The sequence below is a fragment of the Rattus rattus genome, chromosome 12, assembly GCF_011064425.1.
Source record: "Rattus rattus isolate New Zealand chromosome 12, Rrattus_CSIRO_v1, whole genome shotgun sequence".
In the NCBI taxonomy this organism is placed as follows: Eukaryota; Metazoa; Chordata; class Mammalia; order Rodentia; family Muridae; genus Rattus; species Rattus rattus.
In genome coordinates this window covers 72,456,016-72,480,892 of record NC_046165.1, presented here as the reverse complement: position 1 = coordinate 72,480,892, position 24,877 = coordinate 72,456,016, and the positions used below count along the sequence as shown (strand labels likewise).

Sequence of the window (24,877 nt, the reverse complement as noted above, 5' to 3'; positions counted from 1 at the left end):
AAGGGTAAACATCAGAAACTTGTAAGATGTAAAAGGCTGAGGGATGCAGAACTGTGGCATTGAGTGGCTCAGAAAGTCTTGCCAGAAATCCATAACACTAGGAGGATGTGTTTTCACGGGCCACCCAGCACACCGACCATCAGGCCCAACACTGGAACCCAGTCCAAGTATCACAGTTTTACTATTTGCCACTGAGATTAGACACCTAGTGCATCCAATCTCCCAGATCCTCCTGGCTCTCCCAGAGAATGCTGGTACAGTCCATCGCCTTACCACAGCAACCACAGCGCTCACGGCACTCTGGTGACCTGGGAACTGGCCAAGTTGCTGTCCTGCCTCTGGGTTCCAGAGTCCCACAGAGCCATCACTAGAGCAGGAGATCTGCAGTCACAAGTGAGAGGAACAAGAACGTCAACATTCCACAAAGTCATTTTGTGTGACTTTGAGACAGGGTCTCACTAGGTAGCTCTGGTAGGCCAGGAACTCACTATGCTAGGATTAAAGGCATACAGCACCATGCCTGGGTCCTTTCTTATATCTTTTTTACAAACAACACAAGACTTCTACATAGGGAAAATGAACATCACAAACCCCAAGAAAATAATCTGAGATTAATTCTACGCCTTAGGAGCAAATAAATCACAGCTTCTCACTCTCAAATAAATCTTTCACTCTCAGGCACTCCAAAACTATAGAGACAGTACTGTATCTTGTTAGGAACATGGGCTTTGGGGCTAGAAATGCCTACGGTTGCAAAACTACCCTGTTCTAGAAGATATGAATTTGCTCCTCAGCCCCCCCAGACCAGGTAACTTATAATGACCTGGAACTCTGGTTTTAGGGGATCCATCATTCTCTCCTGGCCTCAGGGACAGTACTCACATGCACAGACCCACAAAGACACACTTTTAAAGAGTTATTTTTAAGGATTTATTTATTTAATGTATGAGTACACTGTAGTTACTTTCAGACACACCAGAAGAGGGCATCGGATCCCATGACAGATGGTTGTGAGCCACCATGTGGTTGCTGGATCATCCTGTGAACTCAGGACCTCTGGAAGAGCAGTCAGTGCTCTTAACCACTTGCTGAGCCATCTCTCCAGCCCACAAATATTTTTTTTAAAAAATGTAAGTCTTTAAAAAAGAGCCCCTGGGGGCTGGAGAGATGGCTCAGTGGTTAAGAGCACTGGCTGCTCTTCCAGAGGTCCCGAGTTCAATTCCCAGCAGCCACATGATGGCTCACAACCATCTGTAACGAGATCTGGTGCCCTCTTCTGGTGTATAGGTGTACTTGCAGGCAGAATGCTGTATACATAATAAATAAATCTTTAAAAAATAAAAATAAAAATAAAAAAGAGCACCTGCCAAGTATGTGCAAGGCCTTGGGTTCACTATCCAACACTGAAAAAAGGCAGAGGGCTTTCTTATCAGAACGTTTATTGGCTCTGAGATGGTAGAATGGCTCAGTGGGTAAAGCTGCTTACCACCAAGCCTAACAACCTAAGTTCAATCCCTAGAAACCATATGCAAAAAGAGAACACTGACTACTTACTACAAGTTGTCTTTTGACCTCCATGTGCATAGCATGGCACAACGGCACATCCCTCTGCCCACGCGCACAGACACACACAAAAGGGCAAGGAATGTAAATAAAAAGAGTGCCTCCCATCTCAGCTTTATCTCTGGCATGACCTTAAAAAATGCTTTTCTGGGGTCAATTTTCTTCTCTGGGAAGGAGACATAAAGGTAGGGTCTACTTTTCAGGATACTGTAAAGATTAATTGTGGTAATAAACTATGTACGTAGCCAGCGAAGGTTAGCGTGGCTGTCATTAACAGATGCTAGGAAAAGTTTGAGACGCAGATTATGGTTTTCCCTCAGGATACTTGCTGGGCCCTGCTTACTCCTTCCCATTCCTTCACTCACCAGGATGTTGTCTTTGGTCCACGTACAGCCAGTGATCCAGTCTCGATGACAGGACGAGAACGTGTGAATCAGGAGAGGGGCTTGGGCTACCTTGACGTCCCAGCAGAGGAGATTCTGGGAAGGTAAGGACGGGACTCCTCAGGACACAGACCGTGGAGTGCTGAAGCCACTTCAGAGAGGGGTTGTTTATATCTGACAGTGTCTCATGAGGCCCGGGACTACCTCCCGAGATAATGATCTGATCCTCGGGCCTTCATCTCCTAAGTACTGAGACCAAGGTAAGTACCACCACAGGGAGTTTTAAAGGAGAGAGAGCGTAAGGCATGCAGGTAGACCCATCTGCACATCTGACAGATCAAAAAGTTCAAGAGGGCAATGGGAAATAGACCATTCAGGAATCTGGGAACAGAGGGGCTGTGGGGCCCTGGGGTTACATCCTTCTGTAGCTCACCCGATCCCTGCCCGCTGTGGCCAAGATGCGTCCATCAGGGCTGAAGCTACAGCAGCACACCGGCCCCTCGTGTCCCCGGAGTTCAGCCCCACAGGGCAACTCTTCTACTGCATGTGGCTGTGTCAGCAGCTGTCTTGGCCACAGTCGCACCGTGAAGTCCTCTGTGTTGATGAAACAGAAAGGGAAGTGCTTTCTGAAAGCAGAAGCTAGACTGGCCTAGGAGCTAGAGGAAACTGTGGGAGCAGAGCCCAGTGTCTGAGTACAACTCCCAGGAAGTGGGATGGTGAGTCACCAGAATGTGCAGAGATCCCGGGCAAGGGGCAGTCACTACATAAGCGCACAGCATGTACCCCAGCTTCTGCATGGCAGAACTCAAGTCAAGAGTTTGGCTCCGTGTGTCTGTAACTGCCCACCACACTTCTCACAGCAGCTGCAGCAGAAGCTTTTTCTCAAGGCCTCAACTCACATTCATCTCACCATCTGTGAGGATCAAGCCTCTGCTTCCAGAGGACCAGTATGGTTCTGCGGTGCCTTTCCTCCTCCTCCCTCTAGAAACAGTCTAGAATAATCATGGGCGATGAACACTGTAGCCATAATGGTTTTGTGTAGCGTGTAAAGATTATCCGTGTATTATTCAAATGCTGATTTCCCTGCCCCCCATATCTAGACATGGCATTATAATGTTTATTCCAAGTATCTCCTGTTTCAAGTCTGTGTAAACATTCTTCCTCCTCATTTATTCTCTGACTTGTCAATAAAGCTGATTAGTCAATAGCTGAGCAGAGAGACAGAGACACAGAGAGTGAGTGAGAGAGAGAGAGAGAGAGAGAAGGAGGAGGAGGAGGAGGAGGAGGAGGAGGGGAAAGGAGGAGGAAGGGAGAGGAGGGGGAGGGGAGAAGAGAAGGGAAGGGAAGGGAAGGGAAGGGAAGAGAAGAGAAGAGAAGAGAAGAGAAGAGAAGAGAAGAGAAGAGAAGAGAAGAGAAGAGAAGAGGGGGATAGAGTCGTGAGGAGAGAGTGTGAGAAGCAGCATGGGAAGAAAATATCTGAAGCAGAGAGACCTAGAACAATATTAAAATGCAAGTATCATGGGCACTTTGGCTGGGAGGTAGCCAGATGAGATTAGAGATTTAGAGTACATTAATAACTCAGCTATGTGTTGTAAGCATATCATATAAAAACATAGTCTCTGTCTCAATTACTTGGGAGTTAGTTGGGGGTGAGAGAGAAACTGTCACCCTTTTAAAATTACATTAATAACCGATGCCCTATGGGGCAAGCACTTGCATAGACTCCAAACTTGGGACAGAAATCTAAACTTAAAAAAAAAAAAAGGCTTAAAGCCTTAAAATTTCCTGGAGAAAGTGAGAACAAGCACTCCCTGGTACCAAAGGCAATTTCCCAGCAAAAGAGCAAGAAAGCAAAGGAGTCAAACGCTCAGGGCTTCTTGAATAGACCCCTACCCAACATTAAATCCCCAGAGGGACAAAGCAGAGGCAAGGCTTTTAAGAAGCCCCAGCTGCGTAAAAAAACGACTCTCCGACAGAACGGATTCAAAAGCTGTAAATAAACACTGTATGTGCATGGATTTCGATAAGCGTGCACAATTAGTTATAAATCGAAGGCTGACACCAGCATATTTCAAAGAAATGATTCGATAGCACTGTCCAGGAGTACCTGAGGCAGACGCCAAGAACTCCTGGGAGGCAGCCAGCCCCAGCACAGGCTTCTGGCACACGGATGACAGCCACAGGGACTGAAGGGAGTTTCTCCTGAGCATCCAGCCATGCAGGGAGCCATCTTCTGCACCACTCACCAAGACGCTGGGACTCAGCCAGACCAGTGCAGACACCGCCACATTTAGCTCTTGACATTGAGCCTCCTGGGGACCTAGAAAACGGAAGAGGACATGAAAGAAAGACATTTGGGGAAAGAAACGAGGCCGTAGGAACCTCCAAGGGTGTAAACCCATCTACTCCCCCTCTGATACCTGAAGAAATTCTGTAGATTTTAATGCCATCTTCTCGGTACCCAACAGCCACCTGGTCACCGTCTGGGTTGAGAGCCACAGAGAGTGCAGGAGAAAGATAAAGAGAGCCCAGGCAACCCCTGGGCCGGCCAAGAAATCCTGACCATAACTGAGCCTAGGATGCAAGAAAAGTTTAAAGGTACTTACCTCCACTGTCCCCGCCCCGTGACATCTTCCCTCAAAAGTCTTCTCTCTCACACCATGCAAACTCCCCCAGGATCCTCAACATTACGTGAATACATCCCTACTTTCGCTCCTCTGTCCCTGAGCCCACAGACCCTCTGGAAACTCACCTTGCCATCTTCCCCAGCCGTCAGGAACCGGCCTCCAGCATGCAAGAAAAGAACGGTGGAGACACCGCCACACTGTGCAGGGAAGGCTGCCAGCCGTGTGCCCTCTTGCCAGGCCCACAGCTCCACTGTCCCATCTATCCGGCCTAGAGCCACAACCTTCCCGGGTGCACTGAATGCCAGCGTACGAACAGAGGGTCCTGGGCCCCCTAGTTCCTAGACGTGGGTGTAAAGATAGAAACAACAGAGCCTTTTCTCAATATGGGCTCAAAATGACATGCAGCTGTCATTCTCCACTTTCACTGTGTGGTCCCGCGTGTTCTCCTGGACCTTCCTACCTTGGTGACTTTGAGTCCGTCTGCCTGGAAGAAGGTCACACTGCCAGACCAGTTGCCTGTGGCTACCACCTGCCCCTCTGGGTGGAAGGTGATGCAGTTCAGAGACTTGGGATGGGTGTACTGGAAAGCCAGCTGGCCCTGGACTGTGTCCCACAGCTGGAGAAGAGAGAGAGGAGAAACCAGGGTACTGGACACAAATGGCAGAGAGAGCCTCTCAGCCCTGGAGCTCCTGGGGGTTACCTTATCTAGTCCCCTGCCTCAGCTAGGCTTCCCTAGGACAAGCAGTCATGCCACGGTGAGCAACAAAATCAGACTTGGCTCATGGCCGAGGGCCACTTTTTGTTACCTTTATGTATCCTCCCAAACACACGGTGGCCAGCAGGCGGCGGTCTGGGCTCAGGCAGCAGCCAGTGATTTGGTACTGGTGGGCCTTGGTCTGGAACACCCTGCCCCAGGAAGACAAAGTCAGGGTCCTGGGGTCATCTGACAATTAGGCTCCCTCTTCACTCATTTCTCTCAGGGTTTCTCACTCAGAGTCATGGGGAAGTCTTACCAACAACCATGTTGCAGGTCCCAAAGCTCCAGGAGCCCATCGAAGGTGGTAAGGAAAAGAGCAGTGTCCGACAGGAAGGCGAAAGAGGAAATCCCATCACAGCCACTCACCAGAGCCTTCTCCTCCTGAAATGGCCAGTTGGGAAGTGGGGCTCAGGTGACCCCCTAGTCCTCCAAATTCAACCCATTGCAGGCCCCAGCCATAAAAAGGAGGCCAAGGCAAAGGGGGTTTAAGTCCTTGGCTATCTACATTCCCAGCCCAAACACAGGCTCAAGTGTACCTCGTAATCAAAGCGGGGTGACCTTCAGGGTTCTAGGGAAAAGGCGTTACATGACTGCAAGTGCACAGGGGTGAGGGGGTGGTTTGAGGAAGGAGAGAAAGTTGCAGCTGTCTCCCCTCTCCTGTCTGGTATTACCCACCGCTGTGATCGTGCACAGCCATTTACAGAACCATTCTCTCCTGTGTCTTTGCCAGAAGGCCTGCCTTTCTCCATTCAAAGTCCTCCTCTACCTACACAACTCTCAGAGATTGTCTGATGTCAACAGCTGGGTCCCGGTTCTAAGCCCTGTGTTCCTCAAAACACTAAGTCATGTGGAAGCTGAGCGGCAACGCTGCACGGTCAGATCTGTTGTTTGGGTTCCGTTTTTGCTCTACACAGTCCAAGGCTGGCTTTGAACGCACAATCCTCCTGTCCCAGTCTCCCTGATCCTGGGATTACAAGTGTGAACTCTCATACCCAGCTGTTGTTGAATGAGCCTTCCACTGAGATGTCTAATTTGATATAAGTTGAATGAAGTTGCTGAATCAGCCAGAGTATTAGGGATGTGTTTGGCTTGCCTAGACCTTCAGGGAACTGCTTGAAGGTTTTCTGACAGTCACTCTGTCTTGCCTTCGGTGTCATACCTGCCAGGTTCTCAAGTTCAACAGGTAAATTGTCCCACCGGCAGTCCCCACAGCTGCTCTTTGCCCATTAGGAGAGAAGGCCACAGCAGTTGGGGATGAGGAAATTGGCAGAGACAAGCTAGAGAGGGAGAAAAAATAGGGAGAAAGAGGAAGTGAGGAAAAGAAAGCCAATGGGAATCAAGTTCTGCATTTCCCTCTCTCCACAATAGTTCTAGTCTGTCCTGCCTTTTTCTCTGAAAAGGCCGTGGCTCTGAAAGGCTTACCAGAGCTAGGCTCAAGGGTCTTACCTTTGCTGACCCTTCAAGGTCTGGGGTTTATTAATCCATTTCAGTGTGCACTGGTTGTGCCACCGCTGGGTGAGCAGGGGGGCCTGGCAGCAAACAGGTGACTCTTCAGGCTGGCTAGCTGCCTGCTGGAGCAGGAGCAAAGGATACTGGGTAAGGAGTGAAGCCTGTTGTTTCAGGAAGTTATGGAATACAGCAACATCTGCCTCTGGGAGCTTCTGGTTCACTTCAGGCTTTGAAGAAGCTATTTTTGGAGAGAGAGAGAGAGAGAGGGAGAGAGAGAGGGAGAGAGAGAGAGAGAGAGAGAGAGAGAGAGAGAGAGAGAGAGAGAGAGAGAGGTTCAGATCCCCAGCAGCCACATGTGCCTGTAACCCCAGTGCTGGAGCTTGCTGGCCTAACCAAGAAACAGTGAGCTCTAGATTCAGTGAGAGACCCTGCCTCAGCAGAATAAGGTGGAGAGCAACAGACAACTAACAGCTACTCTGGCCTCTGTAGGTGACTGTGTGCATATTCACACACACACATACACACACTCACAAAACACACATACACACAAACACACAAACACACTCAAACTCATACAGAAATAGACACAGTCACCTATAAAAACACACATAGACACACTCACACAAACACATGTACATACACACACATACACACACACTCACATACAAAAGCACACATATACACATGCACACAAATGCATACACACTCCTACAAAAACACACATACATACACACACATACACACGCACACGCACACACAAACATATACACACCTATACAAAACCACACAAGCATCCGCATGCACACGCTCACACATACACACAAACACACACACACACACACACACACACACACACACACACACACACACACACACAAAGGGAGTGGAGGTCAGAAAACACAGTATCATTAGGAAGCCAGCCTAGACTCCATTAACCTCAGCACCAAGGATAATTATACGGTGTGTTTAAGTTTTTAAGTCTCTAAGGGAGTATCACACCAGGAGCACCTACTCAAAACACAGAGCTTTGGCTTCCACTGAAGACCTAGGCAGGTGAAATCTTGTGACCTCAGAATCTGAAATGTTGACAAACGTCCTAGATAATTTACTGTACAGTGCAAACTGAGAAATGCTACTGAAGAAGCAAAGGGTTTTCCTCAGAATCATTTGCTTACATTTAGGGCATTTTTAGGTTGGGATGGAAACTTGGCCAGCTGCTGTTCACGCCTCCCCTTGAGCAGGGTGTCCCATTCTCAAAAGACAGAATGTAATGACATCTCACCATAGAGCTCATAAGCCTCCAAGAGGTCGGGGACTAGACCCACTTCCAGATATGCAGCCACCACATGGAGGTTGGTAAGGAACTTTGCAAGGAGACCATGGTTCCCGCTCTGGAACTGGGGAGAGCAGATTGGACTCATGAGGAATATAAAATGGCTGGTGAGGAAGAGTAGGCTAGTGTTAGATCATGCCTGTGCACCTAGGACTTACACCCAGGACCTGGGGAAAGAACCAGAAGAAGGACAGCAGAAAAACCCAAAGAAGGTAGAGGGAGTGTGTAAGAGGCTACCTGGCACCGGGTGGGGTTGGTGAGAGAGCGGAGAGCAATCTAAGAACAGCCCAAGCAGATGTGTGGACTAAGGAATCTAAGAGGTCCGGGGACTAACCAGGTGGTAAGGTAAATCTTTCAGAGCCTCGGGAGGGCAACTTCGGAAGGTGCCTGAGGCATCAGGGTCACACATCTTCCAGAGGTGAGCTGCAAGAACAGACATTGAGAAGGGCGTTCCGCTGCAGTATGTGAGTTCTTAGGCTGCCACAGAGTTATCTACCCAGTGGCCAGTGTGTGGTCCTGACCTCCAGGCCCAAGCCCTGTACTCCTGGCCAGGCCGACTCAGGCTGTAATCACCTGCAATGAGGACATGCGCAGTCCTCTCTAGCCCCAGCCTTTTCCCATAGCGACGTTTAACTGCTGTCCTCAGAGGCCCATCAGAGAGGCAGAGACGGGCGCCAGGGCGCTCCACCGGGCCCTCGCCTAGTAAACTGTCCTCAAGAGAAGAGGGGAGAAGAATGAGGGAGGAGAAACAGAGCCGTTCAGTGGACATGCTGGCACAGCGATGTGCCGGCATTCCCACTGTAGATCAGCGTTCAGGATCTGGGAGGCAAGCGTGGGGCTATACCAAAGAATGGGTGGGATGAGGAAAGACTCCATTGATGTCCTGACTGGAGAGGCGGTGAGGCTGCTGAGAGCTCAGCTGGGGCAGCATTACCTGCGTAGACACTGGACAAGGTAGGCAAATGGAGCCAAGGGGTAAATGTTTCCACTGTGACTGGCAGCCACTGCTTCTTCCCAGCTCTTAGTCTCCTTGGGCAAAGTCAACCACGTGCTCAGGACTGCATGCAGCTGGTCCACAGTCAGACCTGAAAATGCAAACTCTCTGACAGCCCAAACCACACAGGGAGCCCTTCTCCATTATACATGACCCCCTCCTGGCATCTCTGGCTGATATCCCAGCAGAACTAAGGTTAACCAATAGCTGACCCTCTGCCTCCCATCCTTTGCCAATCACTGACCACTGTGCGTGACCTCAAGGGCAGTCAAAGCTTGAGGAAGGACGTTATGGCCATGCTCTTGCTCCAAGGTGCTCAGGATGTGCTGCAGCAGCAGTGGGAGAGTGGCGGGCAGGGTTCGAAGTCTCTCAGACACCTGGGAGTGAAGGAAGTGGAGGCTTTGTGTATGGGGGGCGGGGGTGGGAGGCAGACAGGTGACTCAGGCAGTACAAGAGAGGGCAGAGTAGCAAGAACTACAGCAGGAGGGAATGAAAAGGTAAAGAAAAACAGTTGAGAGAGAAGTCAGAATCAGACAAAGATAGGGAACGGGTGGCCAAAGACAGCAAAAGATGAAAGATGATATGATAGATAGTGTTAATTTTCAACCTGCTTTAAAAAGTGGGGGTGGTGGGGTTGGGGATTTAGCTCAGTGGTAGAGCGCTTGCCTAGAAAGCACAAGGCCCTGGGCTCAGTCCCCAGGGGGGGATGTGAGGGTGGTGGAGAGATGGCTCAGTGGTTAACAGCACTGACTGCTCTTCCAGAGGTCCTGAGTTCAATTCCCAGCAACCACATGGTGGCTCACAGCCATCTGTAATGGATCTGATGCCCTCTTCCTGGTGTGTCTGAGGACAGCGACAGTGTACTTATATATAATAAATAAATATAAAACTTTTTTTTCAATCTGACAGAGTCTAGAACCACCTGAAAGATGGGTCTCTAGCCACGCCCATAAGGAATTATCATGAGGAAGACCTACTCACTACAGGCAGCACCATTCCCTGGATGAATCTTGGCCTAGAAGGAACGCTAAGGGATGGGAGAGTGGACTCGGCAGTGAAGAGCACTTGTTGCTCTTGCAGAGGACTCAGGTTTAATGCCCAGACCCACGTGATGGTTCACAACCATTTGTGCCTCCAGTTCCTGGGGATCTGATGCCGTCTTCTGACCTCCCTGGGCACCAAGCATATGCACAGTGTACATATAGGTTGAACACTCACACATAAAATAAAATGAATAGATTTAATAATATTTTTAAAGTAAGGAAGCTGAGGAGCAACATGCATTTGTCCTCTGCTTCCTGACTCAAGCTCCTCTTGGTTCCCACCATGATGAACTAAACCTGTGAACTGTAAGCAAAGAACTGCCTACACCCTTAAGTAGCCTTTGTCAGTGTTTTATCACGGCAATGGAAGATAAACCTAAGAAAAAAATTATACCAGAAGCTTCAGAGAGCAAGAGCACTTCATCAAAAACTTGCATAGGGAATACTTGTGTAATATTTTAGTCAAGAATCAGGTTTCATTCTGCTCATGTCCTGAGAACTTGAGCTTGAAAGACCTATCCACTGTGGGTGGCATCATTCCCTTGGCTGATATCCTGCACATTAAAAATGTGTTGAGCACAGCATTTATAGCTCTTTCTTTCTCAACAAATGTGACCAGCTGCTCCAAGCTCCTGCCACTATAACCCTGCAACAACAGACTATAAACTCCAACTGTAAGCCAAAGAAAGCCTTCCTTCCTAAACTGCTTGTGTTGGGGTATTTTATCATAACAACAGAAAGGCAGCTAAGACAGTCAGAGATGGGGAAATGGAGCCCAAAATGGCTGACAGCAATGGGAAATGCATTAAGACTTTGTAGCTAAGGAACAACTAACCTGTTCGTACAGTGTGAAGAGCCTCAGGTAGTCAGTGACGAGGTGCAGGTACAGTGGCAGGCTTGACCCCTGCTTTGCCAGCAGCAGCCGCATCTGGTCGGATGTGGAGGGCTCAGCATTACTGAGGAGATTGAGGAAGCCTACCACAGCTGCCTCTGCTACAGCACCAAGTTTACTGGCGAGGGTCTCCTCCTCTGAGAGTCTAATGGAAGGGTGGGCATATAACACCACCTCAAAAACATACCCAACTCCTACATCCCAGCTAGATCCTGTCAGGAAAACTTCCACTCCTCAGCCTAACACCCCTTAGCCATAATTCCACTCATCCTCCCCAGGGAGAGGCTGTTCACCATGGAAAAGTCTGGGTGGGCTTATGACACATCAGAGGTATCTTATGAACAACGTCCCCTAGCAGAGAGGTCTGGAGAAATCCAAAAGGCAGCTAATGGCCTCTGCAGCTGCACCCTCATGGCTCCCTGATGCTCCCCATGTCCCCGCAAGCCCTGGTCTGGGTCCAACCTGGTTGTTAAAAGGTGACTCCTCCAGCCGTTTCCCATACAGTGCTAGCTCTTCTCTCACAAGCTGAGCCCTTGAAGACGGGACCAAAGACCCCAAGGCCACCACATAAGCACTCTGACTTTGCTGAAGGGTCTCTCCCAGGCCTGAGTCACTAGACACACTCAGCACCAGGTGTACTCGCTGTGACATTCGCACAAAGGAACAGAGAGGTAGAGGGGGGAAAAAGAACAGCATTAGAGAGGTCCCCATCCTGATCGCCCACGGCACCTTTCTCTCCAACCTTCCTCCCGTCTCAGCCTGGCCTCACACTCACCCGCGGAAGAGACTTGGGGATCCAGTCTGAAATCAGCTGTCCATTATGGTCCACCAACTTATCTGCCCCGTCGATGATAAGGACCAAAGTCTGGCCGGGTTGCAGCCACTGGGCACATTTGACGAGCAGCTTCTGCTGCAGTTCCCACACCAGGCCTCTGTGTGTGGAGACGCCAGGGTCAGAGAGGTAGGGAAGCAGGAACGGCGACACAACTGGCTAATCTTGAGGTACACACCTGTAAGTGCTGGGGAGAGCACTCGGCTCTCCCAGTTTTTGATGCAGATGGGTACAGAGGCGTCTGAGAAGGTTGAAAGCAAGATACTGGTCAGGGCGGGCTGCTGAAAAGTGGAAGAAAACGAACGGGGGCACATTGGGCTGGTCGGGAACCTTCAGGGCCGACACAAGGGATGCCTGCGTGGGGCAAAATGGAACCACGTTTACATTTCGGTATGTGCGCGATCTCCCGCCCTTAGCCCCAAAGCGCTTCCTCCTGACTGAGGCTCATACCAGGAAGGCAGTCTTTCCCTGTCCTGCCTGCCCAATCACTAGGCTCAGCCTCCCGTGGGGCAGCATCAGCTGCTGCACCGTATCCTGAAGAAGGCGTGGCCGTGCGGGACTCAGTGGACTCTTCAGCTGCTGAAAGCTGGCCTGGATCAAATCCTCTTCTGAGATGGATCCTGGCTGCTCCAACTGGGCCCCAGGCTGAGGGTCAAAGAGCACTGATGATGTTTCCGTGTTTCTTGGGACCTCTTGTCCTAAAACCCAGCAACTTGCTTCCCACGCAGAACTACCAAGCTCGCTCCCCGTCTGTCATTAGCATCCCTGCCGACCTGCAGGTAACGCTTCTGGATCACGCTCCACACATCCTGGAGAACCAACTGTCCAAACTCCTCCAGGCCCCCAGTATAGGGCCGGCCGGCTGCTACGCCTCCCCATTCACAGGAGTACCTGTAGGGAAAACAGAACCCAAGCAGTCAGAGTAAGCCTGGCTCCCTGCACCACACCTCCAATGGGTAGGTGCCTCCACCTCTGTCAGCTTACCTGCGGCAGGTAACCTCTTTCTGTTCCTGTAGGAATCTCTTCAGTTCTGAGACCCGATGGGCAGCCTCTTCTGACTCGGAAATAAAGTCAGGTTTCCAGACATCTGGCACAGAGCTGACCACAAAAGACACCCCAGGGGTGGGGCCAGACTCAGACCCTCATCTCCTGTCCTCAGCCAGGAGGTAAGGCTCTGGCCCCCTGAAACTTTGCATTCAGATTGAGATCTGACTTGAGCTGCCAAAAGCATGCTTTCTGAGGCCTGTCTCTTTCAGCACCGAATGGTGGGGGTTGAGAACTGGACCTGTCTGACTTTCTCTGGAGGAAAAGTTAACCTGGTAGCAACAGAGGGTACCTAAGGAAACCAGGATCTCGGAAGTAGATGAGAGCTTGGTCAGAGGGTTGCGAGCGTTGGCCACGGTTCAGGAACTGCATCACCTCCATCTCTGTTACAGAGCGCCCTGAAGGGTACCGCTGGGTCTACACGGAGAGGGAAGACACAGGCCGTCAGCCCCGAGCATCAACCCATCTCCGGAAGCCTTCGAATGCCTGACATCACCCTTATCTCAGTGAGCTTGTGTCCTACCCCAGAGACAGGCAGTAAAATATGGTTACCAGCTAACGATTTCAAAGGATTGACAGGTACTGGGTATTTGAAAATATACTTTTTTCCTCAGTGTTGAAGATTGGATTCAGAACCATACATGTGGTAGGCAAGTATTCTACCACAAAGTTATATTCCCAGACCCGTGTGTGTGTGTGTGTGTGTGTGTGTGTGTGTGTGTGTGTGTGTGTGTGTGTATGACAGAGAGAGAGAGACTGAGAGAGAGAGAGGGAGGTAGAGGGCGGGGAGTCTCACTATGTGGCCCTGTCTGGCCTGGGACTTACTAACATAAACCAGGCTAGCCTCTAACTCAGAGAGCCTTCTGTCTGTCACTTCCCAGTGCTGTCATTAAAAGTATGAGCTGGGGTTGGGGATTTAGCTCAGTGGTAGAGCGCTTGCCTAGGAAGCGCAAGGCCCTGGGTTCGGTTCCCAGCTCCGAAAGAAAGAACCAAAAAAAAAAAAGTATGAGCCACCATGCCCGGCTACCCTGACCTTTTTCATTATATTCTGAAACAATGTCACTTAGTTGCCCCGGCTAGCCTGGAACTCCTGATTCTTTTACCTAAACCATCTATCTGATGGCAAAGGCTAAGTGATCAACCTTCAACCCTCTGAGAACCCAGGGCAGAAATCCTTCTCACAGGAACTGCTTCATCTAGGCTGTGGTCTGGCACAGTTGTCCGTCAGTGTTTGACATCAAGACTCAAGGACATGCTGGCACATCATCCCTGGACTCCCGTCAGGGTTTTTTTTCCCATCCCTGTTTCTTCCCCAGCCCCTCCAACTTCGTCTGCCTTACCCAGTGAAAGTGGGGGTGGTCAGGCAGATCATAGCTGGGGGGAGTATAGCCATAGCGGGAGCCCAGGATCCCCACGAACAGCTGTGAGTTCTCCACCTCCCCAAGGCACACTTCCAGTTGTCTGTAGGTATGATTAAGGGAATGGGAAGGAGTCACTGGGTGGGGGGCAGTTTCAAACAATACAAGCACAAATACAGAGGAGGTGGGCCCCTGAATCACACTGGGCAAATGAAGATAAAGTTCCTGTAGGTAAGCCCGCCCTCACCCTCATTTGTTCTTGTAGTCCCAATCCTGGTCCCTTGAGTTCCACCACTCAGTCCGCTCGCCCCTGACCCAGCCCCTCTTCCCCGTGGCCCTGCACCTGTTCCTACGGGTCTCTTCCTCCGTGATTCCCCAGCGCAAGTCAATGGCGTGAAGGCTGATGCGGTGGGGGAACGCTCGGGCCTGCAGTGCTGGCAGAACAGATCGCATCAGCAAGTCTCGCTCCCCATGCATGTCTCGGAAAGTGGACGAAATGAAAAGCCGGATGTTGCGCCATCTGGGGTAAGTGGAGGGTCGGGCTCAGGCTAGCGGTCAGGGTCAGGGTCAGCGTCAAGAGCACAGTTACAGGTGCAATGACCCTTCTGCACTCACTGGGCGCAAACCCTAAGGCAGACAGCAGACGGGTGTCCTACAGACCTCTGGATTGTATTCTAGCTGTGGGACCAATGGTAGAAACCTGAAGCTTGAGCCCCACTTGCTATTTCTTATGTGCCTCTTTCTTCAGAAAAATCACTATTAAAAAGTTATTATTCGACAGTGCGATTGATACTTTGAGGCAAACCTTAACCTTATTCTTAGCTCTATCTTTAAGACATTAAGACAGGGGCTGGAGAGATGGCTCAATGGTGAAGAGCACTGACTGCTCTTCCAGAGGTCCTGAGTTCAATTCCCAGCAACCACATGGTGGCTCACACCCATCTGTAATGGGATCTGATGCCCTCTTCTGGTGTGTCTGAAGACAGTGACAGTGTACTCATATAAATAAAATAAAGAAATCTTAAAAAAAAAAAAAAAAGGCATTAAAACAACCAAGCTATCATTCGGCAAAGCCAGAGCCTGTGCTCTAAACTTTTTGCCTAAGCCCTGGCTATATCAACATGGAGCCTGTTGCCCTCCCTACATTCAAACATTTTTTCCTCTAGTAAAGCAAGGGATATGTTCATAGTCTGACAGTTTCCAGGAAGCCCCTACCTGGGAAAGAAAACAAATACCTCAGTAAACAGAACAAACACAAACGCCCCCGTAGCAGCCGGAATGGCCGTCACGGGATTTCTCCAGGTTCCCATGGCAACCCTCCCAGTTCACAAAATCACACAGCCTAGACTGACCCATGCTGGGAAATAGGAACGAAGGGACCAGGGACATTCTCCTCCAGCGGCCGGAGAGGTGAGACCTTTGTCTTTCCTGGGGGTGGAGGGATCTTGAATATCTTATCTAGTTGGCCCACATGTTCCAGAAGACGAGAGGCTCCATGCTCCGCAATGAACCTGACAAAAAAAGCGTGATGAAGACAGAATATTAGCGATCAGAGGCAGGAAGGTGTCCCAAGAGAAGCAGACAGCAAAGACATGCCTGCCCGGTCCAGTGGCTCCCCTTAGGAAGACAGCCATAGAGCAGACCTGGTACGTCATGTTCACATTCTCAACCTGAGCTGGGGGAATCACAAGTCGAGGTGAGCCCAGGCTATATACTGAGACCCCATTTCAAAAAAAAAAAAAAAAAAACAAAACAAAAAAAAACAAAAAAAACTAAGCCAAACTAAAAAGATAACCATAAGCCAGGAAAGTATACTGGAAAATAAGACTACAGAACACCAGGGATGAATGACGTCACCAGCCCCAGCCCCTCCCACTCACTGTGCACGGTGAGCTTAGATCCCTGTTAGGAAACTGGGCTGAGCCAAAGTTACAGGTTAAGACCATCCCTGTCCTGGGTGATCAGCTACAGTGACCCCCCTATTGCTTGAGGCTTCCTAATACGAGTTAAAGAGTGTGAGTGACATCCAAAGAAAACGAGGAGAGGAGACAAACGCGGAGGTTAGCACGGGCTGCACGGGCAGCTCTTCCAGAGGAAGGTTCCCACCACCCACATCACATGCCCACATAGATGCTCACATCTGTTTGTAATGCCAGTGCTATGGACTCTAATGCCCCCTTCTGGCCTTGTCCATCAGGCATATACACACATGCAGGCAAAACACCCATACACATAAAATAAAAGTAATATCATTTCTTCATATCTCTCCCTCTCTTAACAGGGTCTCTTGGCTAGCCTGGAGCTCACTATGTAGGCCAAGCTGACCTCAAACTCAGAGAGATCTGCCTGCTACTGCTGCTCAGGGGAGAAATGCATGCGGTACCATACTCGGCTTTCATTTTTTAATTTTTTTCTAAGTTTCAATTATGTGTTTGTGTGTATGTCTCCGTGTGGCTGCCTAAGCAAAACCTGAACAAGTACACACTGGGAGGCTCACTGGGTCCCACTCTAAACAAAGAACCATAGGCAGCTACGGGATGCTGAGGGTGGAAGAAAGTCTTCTTCCGCAGGGATGAGGGCCCTAACTTTGTTATCCAATACCAGTGCTCAGCCCTGAAATCATTCACATTCAAGTAACACTAAATGAACTGAGCCAGTTATAGTCGTGTGTGTGTGTGTGTGTGTGTGTGTGTGTGTGTGTGTGTGTGGGTGTGTAATAGTAACAGAGAAAAGGAGACTATATATATGAGAGGAAGCAAGAGGAAGAAACCACAGGAGGGGTTGGAGAGAGGAAAGAGAAGGGGGAAATGATGTAATTATAACTTAATTTCAAAAGCTAGAAAATATAAGGAAATAAATAAGGTGCTGAATTAAAAATTATATGTAATCATTGCAAATTATAACTCAATAAAAGACTGGAAAGATCTCCTTTTCAAACATTAATTATGTGCCTGCATGTATGTCTGTGGGTTTGTGTGCCCAAGTGCAGTGTCTGCACTTGCATCAAATCTCCTGGAGTTGCATAATGTTGCTGGATCCCGTAGGAGCTGGATGGAATTACAGGTAGTTGGGAGCCACTTGGCATGGGTACTGGGTACCAGATCCATGACCTCTGCAAGGGCAGTATGTACTCTTAAGTGATGATCCACTGTTCCAGCCCACTTTTCCTCTTTCTTATTGGATAGAGCATAAACTTGGATGGATATAACACAGAGCTGAGGCACCATCTTTAGCCAGCAGGTAGAGGCCATTGAGAGGGATCAAACATTACGACTATCACACTGGGTTGCCGATAAGTCTAGACATCTGTGCAAGAAAATAAACCATCGTATTTTGGAAAATAAATAAACTAACAGGCGTAGAGAACCCCTTAAGCTCATCCTAATGTAGCTTCCATCCCCCTCTGATGCCCACTGTGTACTCACTTCAGGATCCCGTCAGTGCAGCCCGAGAGCGTCACATCGTTGGGATTCAAATTTGGTGATCTGGCAAAGGAAGAAGCAGTCACTAAGCACCAAAATCCATGCCTGGAGACAGGTGTGGTGGCTTACACCTGCAATCCCAGCACCTGCCCTGGAAGACAGGAAGATAGCAAGTTCAAAGCCAGCCAAGGCTACATATATAGACTCTACTCCTCAACGCTTAAGATATACACCTCACCTCTGTATAACGGTTTTGTGATCAATAGCCGTATTACCCTGAGTGCACCCAATCTTGTCTGAATAGAATTATTGTGATAGGATGCTTGTCTAGAAGGAGCAAAACTCTAGATCCATTATCTATCAGCACACAGGGGCAAAAAGACTTCAAAGGAGGTCCTGGAAACTTAAATTCAATAGAATTAATAAAGCAAGAAGGCAAGAGACAAGAGCATCAACCAACTGAGACTTTGGCAGGAGCAGACAGGATATGGGTCACTGACTTCTGACCCTGGACAAGAACAATCAGCATTCTCACATGTACTGCGTTTTCCGTAGGAGGACACCAACGAAAAGGCACTTGGAATTCACATGCTGCCAGATAATCTGTTTGGCTACGTTCAGCAGCTCGGTATACATCCTTTGGCCGAACAGGATGACCCTGTCAATCTGTAAGATGAAGAGGAGGCTGAGACCAGGGATCGAGGCTAAAATAGACACGGATGGGCTCAGAGCATCGATGTGTCTAAGGATTGCAGGGTTAGAACTCTGAGGGGAAAGGAAAGTGCAGCTCGAAGAATGGTTAGAAGGGATGCCCCTACACCCCAACTTAGGGTGGCATCAAAGAATCAGGGACAGCAGGATGGGAAGAAAAGAAGGGTTGGGGATTTAGCTCAGTGGTAGAGCGCTTGCCTAGCAAGTGCAAGGCCCTGGGTTCAGTCCTCAGCTCCAGGGGGAGGGATCGTTTTGTACAGCTCATTCATGCTCGTGAGAGAAGAAAGCTCGTTTTGTGACTTTGTTGGTATTTGTTTGTTTGTTTGTTTGTTTGTTGTTTGTTTTTGGAGACAGGTTCTCTGTGTAGTTCTGGTTGTTCTGGACCTCATTATGTAAACCAGACTGGCCTTGAACTCACAGAGATCACCTTACCTCCTATTTCTGCTGGGATTAAAGGAGTGTGTCACCATGCCTGGCTGTGGGCTAGTTCTTAAGGGTGGCTATTTTATATTTATTGGTGTGGGCCTTGGGCATGCTCAGTTAAGTATATTCTCTCCATGGCCATTTTAAACATTCGGTTTGATAAATAAAGGGCTTATGGGTGTAGTTCAGGGTGAAGCACTTGCCCTGACTTCAGTTCTCAATGCCTCAGTATTTCTACCATATTTAAGACACTGGTAATACGTTCTCCAAGTATATCGTCTTCTAATTATCTTACTTCGTCGCACTATGATCTAACCCTGAGAAGATTTCCACCCCAGTACTGTGGAAATACAGTGCAATGGACAAGCTTCTGAGTATCTCTGCACAGCTCTATGGTCAATGGCACAATGCCGGTAGCTTGAAGGCTGCCACAGCGGAACAATTTATACCCCAGGCACTAGCAAACATTATGAAACAACATTCCCATTTTCCATTCATTATTAAAGATTTCGGAGTGCCCTGTCCAAGGGACTACACTAAGCAGTGAACTGACAGAACACCGCAAAGTATGACGGATTGTTTAGAAAGGTCAAGAAATAAGAGGCAACGAGGCACATATCCCACATCTGTGAGTCAGCACTTGGGAGGTGGAAGGCAGGAGAACCAGATATGGAAGGCTAGCCTCAGCTACAGGAGACAACAGACAAGAGCAGGTTGTCCGGGAAATGCTAGGAGGGGTTTCCTAGGAACGGAGTAGGACTCACAGGGGTCCTTCGCACAGCCAGAGATAGCAGGTACTTCTCAAAAGTTTCCAGGGGCCACTCATCATTTTCTTCTAACTCCTGAAGGAAAGAAACTTGGATTACAAGGCTGTTCTGAGGTGTCAGTGGCCGGCTCTGGATGCAGAGCATTGGCTCCTGGGTTGAAATTTGATCCCACTGTGAGGTAAAGAGAGGGGGCTTAGCTGGTCTGTGGTATTGATAGGTGAGACCCATCGAGATGACCTTAGGGTATTCTAGAAGCACTCTGGGAAGACTCTAAGGTGTCTCTGCATCCCTGCAAACGTAAGTTGTAAAAACCTGAACCTGAACCATCACTTTCTCCCTTGGTTCAGGACGTAATCTTTTTTTTTTTTTTTCTTTTTTTCGGAGCTGGGGACCGAACCCAGGGCCTTGCGCTTGCTAGGCAAGCGCTCTACCACTGAGCTAAATCCCCAACCCCCAGGACTTAATCCTAATAGTTGTCTTCCATGTGTGTTCCCACACGCCGCCGCCTGCTGTGAGATCCTTACCAGAGTCAGCCATACCCTCTAGCCTCAAGAACTGTGAGCAAGAGGAACATCTTTCCTTTACAAAGTTAACTAGCCTCCAGTATTTCACTACGGCAACAAAGGACTAATATAACCAATAAAGAAAGCAAGTGTCCATTTGTTTGAGAAGTCTTCAAAGTTAAATACATCTGTGCTTTTTTTTTTCCTTCTCCTTTCTTGAGAGAGTGTTTCCCTATGTAGTCCTGACTGGTCTGGAACTCACTATGTACGTAAGGCTGACGCTGAACTCAAAGAGATCTGCCTGCCTCTGCTACTCAAGTGCTGGGATTAAAGTTATGTGCCAGCATGCCTGGCTTAATGAGAGAGGGAGGGAGGGAGGAAGAGAGGGAGGGAGGGAGGGAGCGCTATGTATCCCAGGTTAACCTCAAACTTGCATTTCTCCTGCTCCCCTGTGCTGGAATTGAAGGTGTGCGCTTTTACTATTACTATTATTCAGCGAGATGAGCCCAGCCTTCTGTCATTTATATATTTCTGGATAGCAGGGCCGTGTTTCTGACCTGGACTTGAGCCTGAAGTTTGATGGCAGTCTTCAGGATACCTTCGTCGGCTCTAAGTACTGGTGTCTTCACAGTTCCTCTCCCACACAGCCAAACTGTCGTCTGCTCCGCCCGAGCCATCATCATCCCAATCAACAGCAGCACATAGTTCAGGGGAGGCTGACGGAGCAGAGCATGGTCGGGGGAAAAAGACTTTAGAACCCACCTCTGCCTCCCCAGTTCTAGAGGCCAAACGCCTGGTTTGGGGAAATAAAGACTGTGGGTCTCTCAGGAGGGGTCGTCTTCAGCCGTTCTCTGGAAGAAGTGACTTGGGTGGGGGTGGGGGGGGCAGGAAGACGGCAGAATCCCTGCCCAAGTCAATACTGGTGCACAGTAAGGTGGGTGCGAGACATACTTGTGACAGAAATTCAGAGATCCTAGTTAGCTAGTCAAGCTTGAAATGCTTGTATTACGATTCATAAGCGAGACTGACTAAAACTGTTCCAGGATAGCATTTAGAAGCAAGCCCACACCATTTTTTTCGGTTTGTGCGTTTCTCAGAGAACTAGAGGGAAACAACACCCTCTCAAGACCCAACATCCTGGCAGCCCCTGGGAAGATGTATTTTTTTCCTTTACCCCTTGGGAGTGACTCTTGGGACAAAGTCTGTCGGCATTTGCATCTGTGAGATAGACCAAGAGGGTTCGGCCTGGCAGTGGGGGAAGGTTGTGCTTTACGGAGAGGTTCATGGCCGTTTCCAGGGCCTGGCGATACCGCTCCAGCAACTCAACGTCACAGGTCCACTGTCTGCAGCAAGAGAAGACAGAGACACGGGACTCAGAAGCTCGTCCGTCTGTGACTCTGAACCAGACGGGAAGACAAAATATGCTGCTTCAATACTAAACCCTCTCTCTCCCTCCCTACGCACTATCCCATCCTCCCACAGCCCACCTCCACTGCTGGGAGAGAAATTTTACTTTTCTCCACACCGAAGGACTCTTACACAGACCGCGGCAGGCAAGTGGGCGTCCCTAGCAAAGCCAGCGCTGAGAGCACCTGCCATGCTCATCTGGATTTGCTCTGAGAGGCATGGCTTAGCGGACACAAGTTCATTAGGGGGTATTCACTTTTCAAAATCATTTTATTATTGTTGTATGGGTGTGCGTTTTGCCTACGTGTGTAACGGTGCGCCACCCACGGGCAGTGCCTGCAGAGGCCAGAAGGTGGTGTTGGATCCCCTGAGACTGGGGTTAAAGACAGCTGTGAGCTACCGCATGGTGAGTGGGATTCAAACCTAGATTTTCTGGAAAGCAGCCAGTGTTTGTTTTTTAACTTTTTTTGATGGGTTTGTTGTTGTTATAGGTGGCGGTTTTGCTGTTTTCCCGTTATTAGATACAGGTTGTTTTCTCACAAAATACATCCTGATTACAGATTCCTTCCCTCTACGCTTCCCAGTTCCTCTCCACCTTCTCTCCGATCCAGATCCACTACTCCCTCTCTGTCTATTAAAAAAGAGCAAGCCTCTAAGAGATAATAAAATATAACGAATCAAAATGTAAGATAAAACATGGACGGTCACACCAAAGTTGAAGAAGACAAGCAAAGAGAAGGGAAAGAGCCTGAGAGAAGGTTCAAGAATCAATGACCTGAGGTTGGGGATTTAGCTCAGTGGTAGAGCGCTTGCCTAGCAAGCACAAGGCCCTGGGTTTGGTCCCCAGCTCTGAAGAAAAAAAAAAAAGAAAAGAAAAGAAAAAGAATCAATGACCCACTTGTTCACAAACGCAGGAGTTGCACAGACACTAAGCTGGAAGCCGTAATAGATACACAGAGGACCTGGAACAGACCCATGGGGCACTGGGCACGTGACCTCAGCCTCTGCGAGTTCGTATGAATTTTGACCACACTGAATTAGAGGCCTCGTTTTTCGGTGTCCTCCATCCCCTGTGGCTTTTGTTGTCTTCCTGCCTCCTCTTCTGTAGGGTTCCCTGAGCTCTGAGGGCTGGCATTTGCATCCAGTGTTCTTAACACTGAACTCCAGCCACAGGATGGGGGTGAGGGGACTTATTTTTGAGATAAGGTCTCACATAGACCTGGTTGACTTCACATTCCTGATCCTCGGACCTCCACCTCCCAATAATTGTAGCTGATGAAGGAAACACGTTTTAGATTTCCAGCTAATAAATACAACAGAATGACAGGAAATTCGTTCTCTGAATGCCAACAATGCAAACCAAGCCAAAAACCATCAAGGCATAAGCCATCAACTACACTAACGAGATTAGGTTGAGCATGGTGGCACATAGCTATAATCTAGGTACTGAGGTATCTGAGGCTAGATGATCTCACATGGGAAACCAGCCTGGGCTATACAAGGCCAACTTAGGTGACAGCAAGAGACTCCAGTTCAGGCTACAGAGATGGCTCAGCGAGTAAGAATGTGTAGTGTGCTCTTTCAGAGGAACCAATTTCAAGCCTCCGACTCCCCACAACCCACATCAGGTGCTTCACGCCGGCTTATAACTTGGCATGCAACAAGGGAGGCTACATACATTTCCTGACTCCATCGGGACCAACGGAACAATCTCAAGCAACAAAGTGGAAGCTGGAGACGTTTAGGTTTCATAGTTTCCATAGGACAACGGTCAGTATAAGTGCTAACGACTGGGTTTTGGTGTAAAAGTGACGGGAAACCAAAAGTCTGCAGCACTGAGTGACTGACGAGCGTATCTCGAGAGGATAATGAATGGCTGGTTCCCAGACGGATCCTTAGCGTCAGCCTTCAGTTCCTTTGTCCTACTTCTTCCCCAGCTAGCAAGCACATACCTGGCCTTGTGCAGCCTCAGTTTCTCCCGCTTGAGCTGCTCATACATCACCGGGATAGCCATTGCCGCCCGAAGCTGCCGCCGCGTCAGGGTGCAGAGGAGCCTCGGGTTAGCAGGCCTCTTGATTTTTTTTGAGTTTCTAATCATTATCCGCTTCATCAGCGTTGTATTGGAAGGGAAGGGCGATGCTGCGTGGTGATAGGAAGATAGCAAGTCGGACCACGTCTATTCACTTCGTATGTTAAACCCTTACCCTTAGGGCTAGTAAGTGTCTGGCTACTGATTACACCACACCCTAAGCCTGCAGGGCGAGAGGCTGAGAATATCTGAGTGTGGTCTCGTTTACACACGAGGGGCAAACGGGAAGCAGAGGAGAAAGAATACCTTTACTTCTGAGCTGAGCCTCGAGTTTATCGAGAGAGTCATGAGCATTAAGGAATCTGAATGGAAACTGCCGACTGTGAACCACAGATTTCTGAAAAACAAGAAGGACGGTGAGTAGAGGAGGAGGGGAGAGGAGGAGCCAGGGGGCTACAGAACCAGGACAATGATGCAGTAACTCTACCAGGCTTGCAGGAAGGTGAGGAGAGAAAAACAGATCTCAAGAAGAAGAAGAGGAAGAGGGAGGGAAGAAAGGTATGAAAGAGGTCGTAAAGAGGAATTGAGGAGCCCCATTTCTCTTTTATTTATTTATTTTTTTTTTTTTTTTTTTTTTTATTTATTTTTTTTTTTTTTTTTTTTTTTTGGGAGCTGGGGACCGAACCCAGGGCCTTGCGCTTCCTAGGCAAGCGCTCTACCTCTGAGCTAAATCCCCAACCCCTATTTATTTTTTTAAATGAAAGATATTTTATGTGTTGTGAGCATTTTGCCTGCAGGTATGCATGTGCACCACATGTATGCCTGGTACTATGGAGGACAGAAGAGGGCACCAGATCCTCTGGAAACTGAGTTTTAGGTGGATGTCAGCAGCCATGTTGGTGCTGGGAATCAATCCAAGTCTTCTGGAAGAGTAGCCGGTGCCCTTACCAACTTCAAGAAGCCATCTCAGGGGTTGGGGATTTAGCTCAGTGGTAGAGCGCTTGCCTAGCAAGCGCAAGGCCCTGGGTTCGGTCCCCAGCTCCGAAGAAAAGAAAAAAAAGAAGCCATCTCTCCAGCCACCGAGCCCTGTTTCTTTTTCTTACACTGCTCCTGAAGTGAGTTAATTCATAGAGGGGATCTCTCTGTATGTTTTTGAGCTCACAAAGTAAACATGAAAATTATTACTCTCTGTTGTAATCTCTGGAGGATCGACTAAGCCTGGAGAGCTGTCCTTCCCAACATATGTAAGTTTCCATACCTCTTACATCCCACTGGTAGCCATGACCGCCTCAGCCACATGGGAGAGCCTGGCCTCCGGGTACGAATTCTCCAGCCAAGCC

At 49.0% G+C, this 24,877-nt stretch overlaps 1 protein-coding gene across 1 annotated transcript in view; it reads right to left on the bottom strand.

Annotated features, from left to right (window-relative positions):
* The window catches only part of Tep1 (telomerase associated protein 1), a 47,435-nt gene that overhangs the window by 8,032 nt on the left and 14,526 nt on the right, over positions 1-24,877 (bottom strand). The window contains exons 11-44 of the mRNA XM_032917620.1: positions 23,844-23,934; positions 23,461-23,647; positions 21,276-21,444; positions 20,659-20,817; positions 19,596-19,673; positions 18,233-18,363; positions 17,701-17,760; positions 15,628-15,786; positions 14,619-14,795; positions 14,258-14,378; positions 13,210-13,334; positions 12,858-12,971; positions 12,647-12,764; positions 12,324-12,518; positions 12,052-12,227; positions 11,817-11,973; positions 11,504-11,683; positions 10,985-11,077; positions 9,351-9,483; positions 9,047-9,197; positions 8,686-8,819; positions 8,447-8,535; positions 8,062-8,176; positions 6,777-7,017; positions 6,490-6,607; positions 5,587-5,711; positions 5,380-5,479; positions 5,034-5,189; positions 4,699-4,911; positions 4,367-4,520; positions 4,054-4,266; positions 2,380-2,540; positions 1,929-2,042; positions 274-381 (exon numbers count right to left, since the gene is read on the bottom strand). Of these exons, the coding sequence (XP_032773511.1) occupies positions 274-381; positions 1,929-2,042; positions 2,380-2,540; positions 4,054-4,266; positions 4,367-4,520; positions 4,699-4,911; positions 5,034-5,189; positions 5,380-5,479; positions 5,587-5,711; positions 6,490-6,607; positions 6,777-7,017; positions 8,062-8,176; positions 8,447-8,535; positions 8,686-8,819; positions 9,047-9,197; positions 9,351-9,483; positions 10,985-11,077; positions 11,504-11,683; positions 11,817-11,973; positions 12,052-12,227; positions 12,324-12,518; positions 12,647-12,764; positions 12,858-12,971; positions 13,210-13,334; positions 14,258-14,378; positions 14,619-14,795; positions 15,628-15,786; positions 17,701-17,760; positions 18,233-18,363; positions 19,596-19,673; positions 20,659-20,817; positions 21,276-21,444; positions 23,461-23,647; positions 23,844-23,934 (4,815 nt within the window). The remainder of the gene's footprint in view (positions 1-273; positions 382-1,928; positions 2,043-2,379; positions 2,541-4,053; positions 4,267-4,366; positions 4,521-4,698; positions 4,912-5,033; positions 5,190-5,379; positions 5,480-5,586; positions 5,712-6,489; positions 6,608-6,776; positions 7,018-8,061; positions 8,177-8,446; positions 8,536-8,685; positions 8,820-9,046; positions 9,198-9,350; positions 9,484-10,984; positions 11,078-11,503; positions 11,684-11,816; positions 11,974-12,051; positions 12,228-12,323; positions 12,519-12,646; positions 12,765-12,857; positions 12,972-13,209; positions 13,335-14,257; positions 14,379-14,618; positions 14,796-15,627; positions 15,787-17,700; positions 17,761-18,232; positions 18,364-19,595; positions 19,674-20,658; positions 20,818-21,275; positions 21,445-23,460; positions 23,648-23,843; positions 23,935-24,877) is intronic.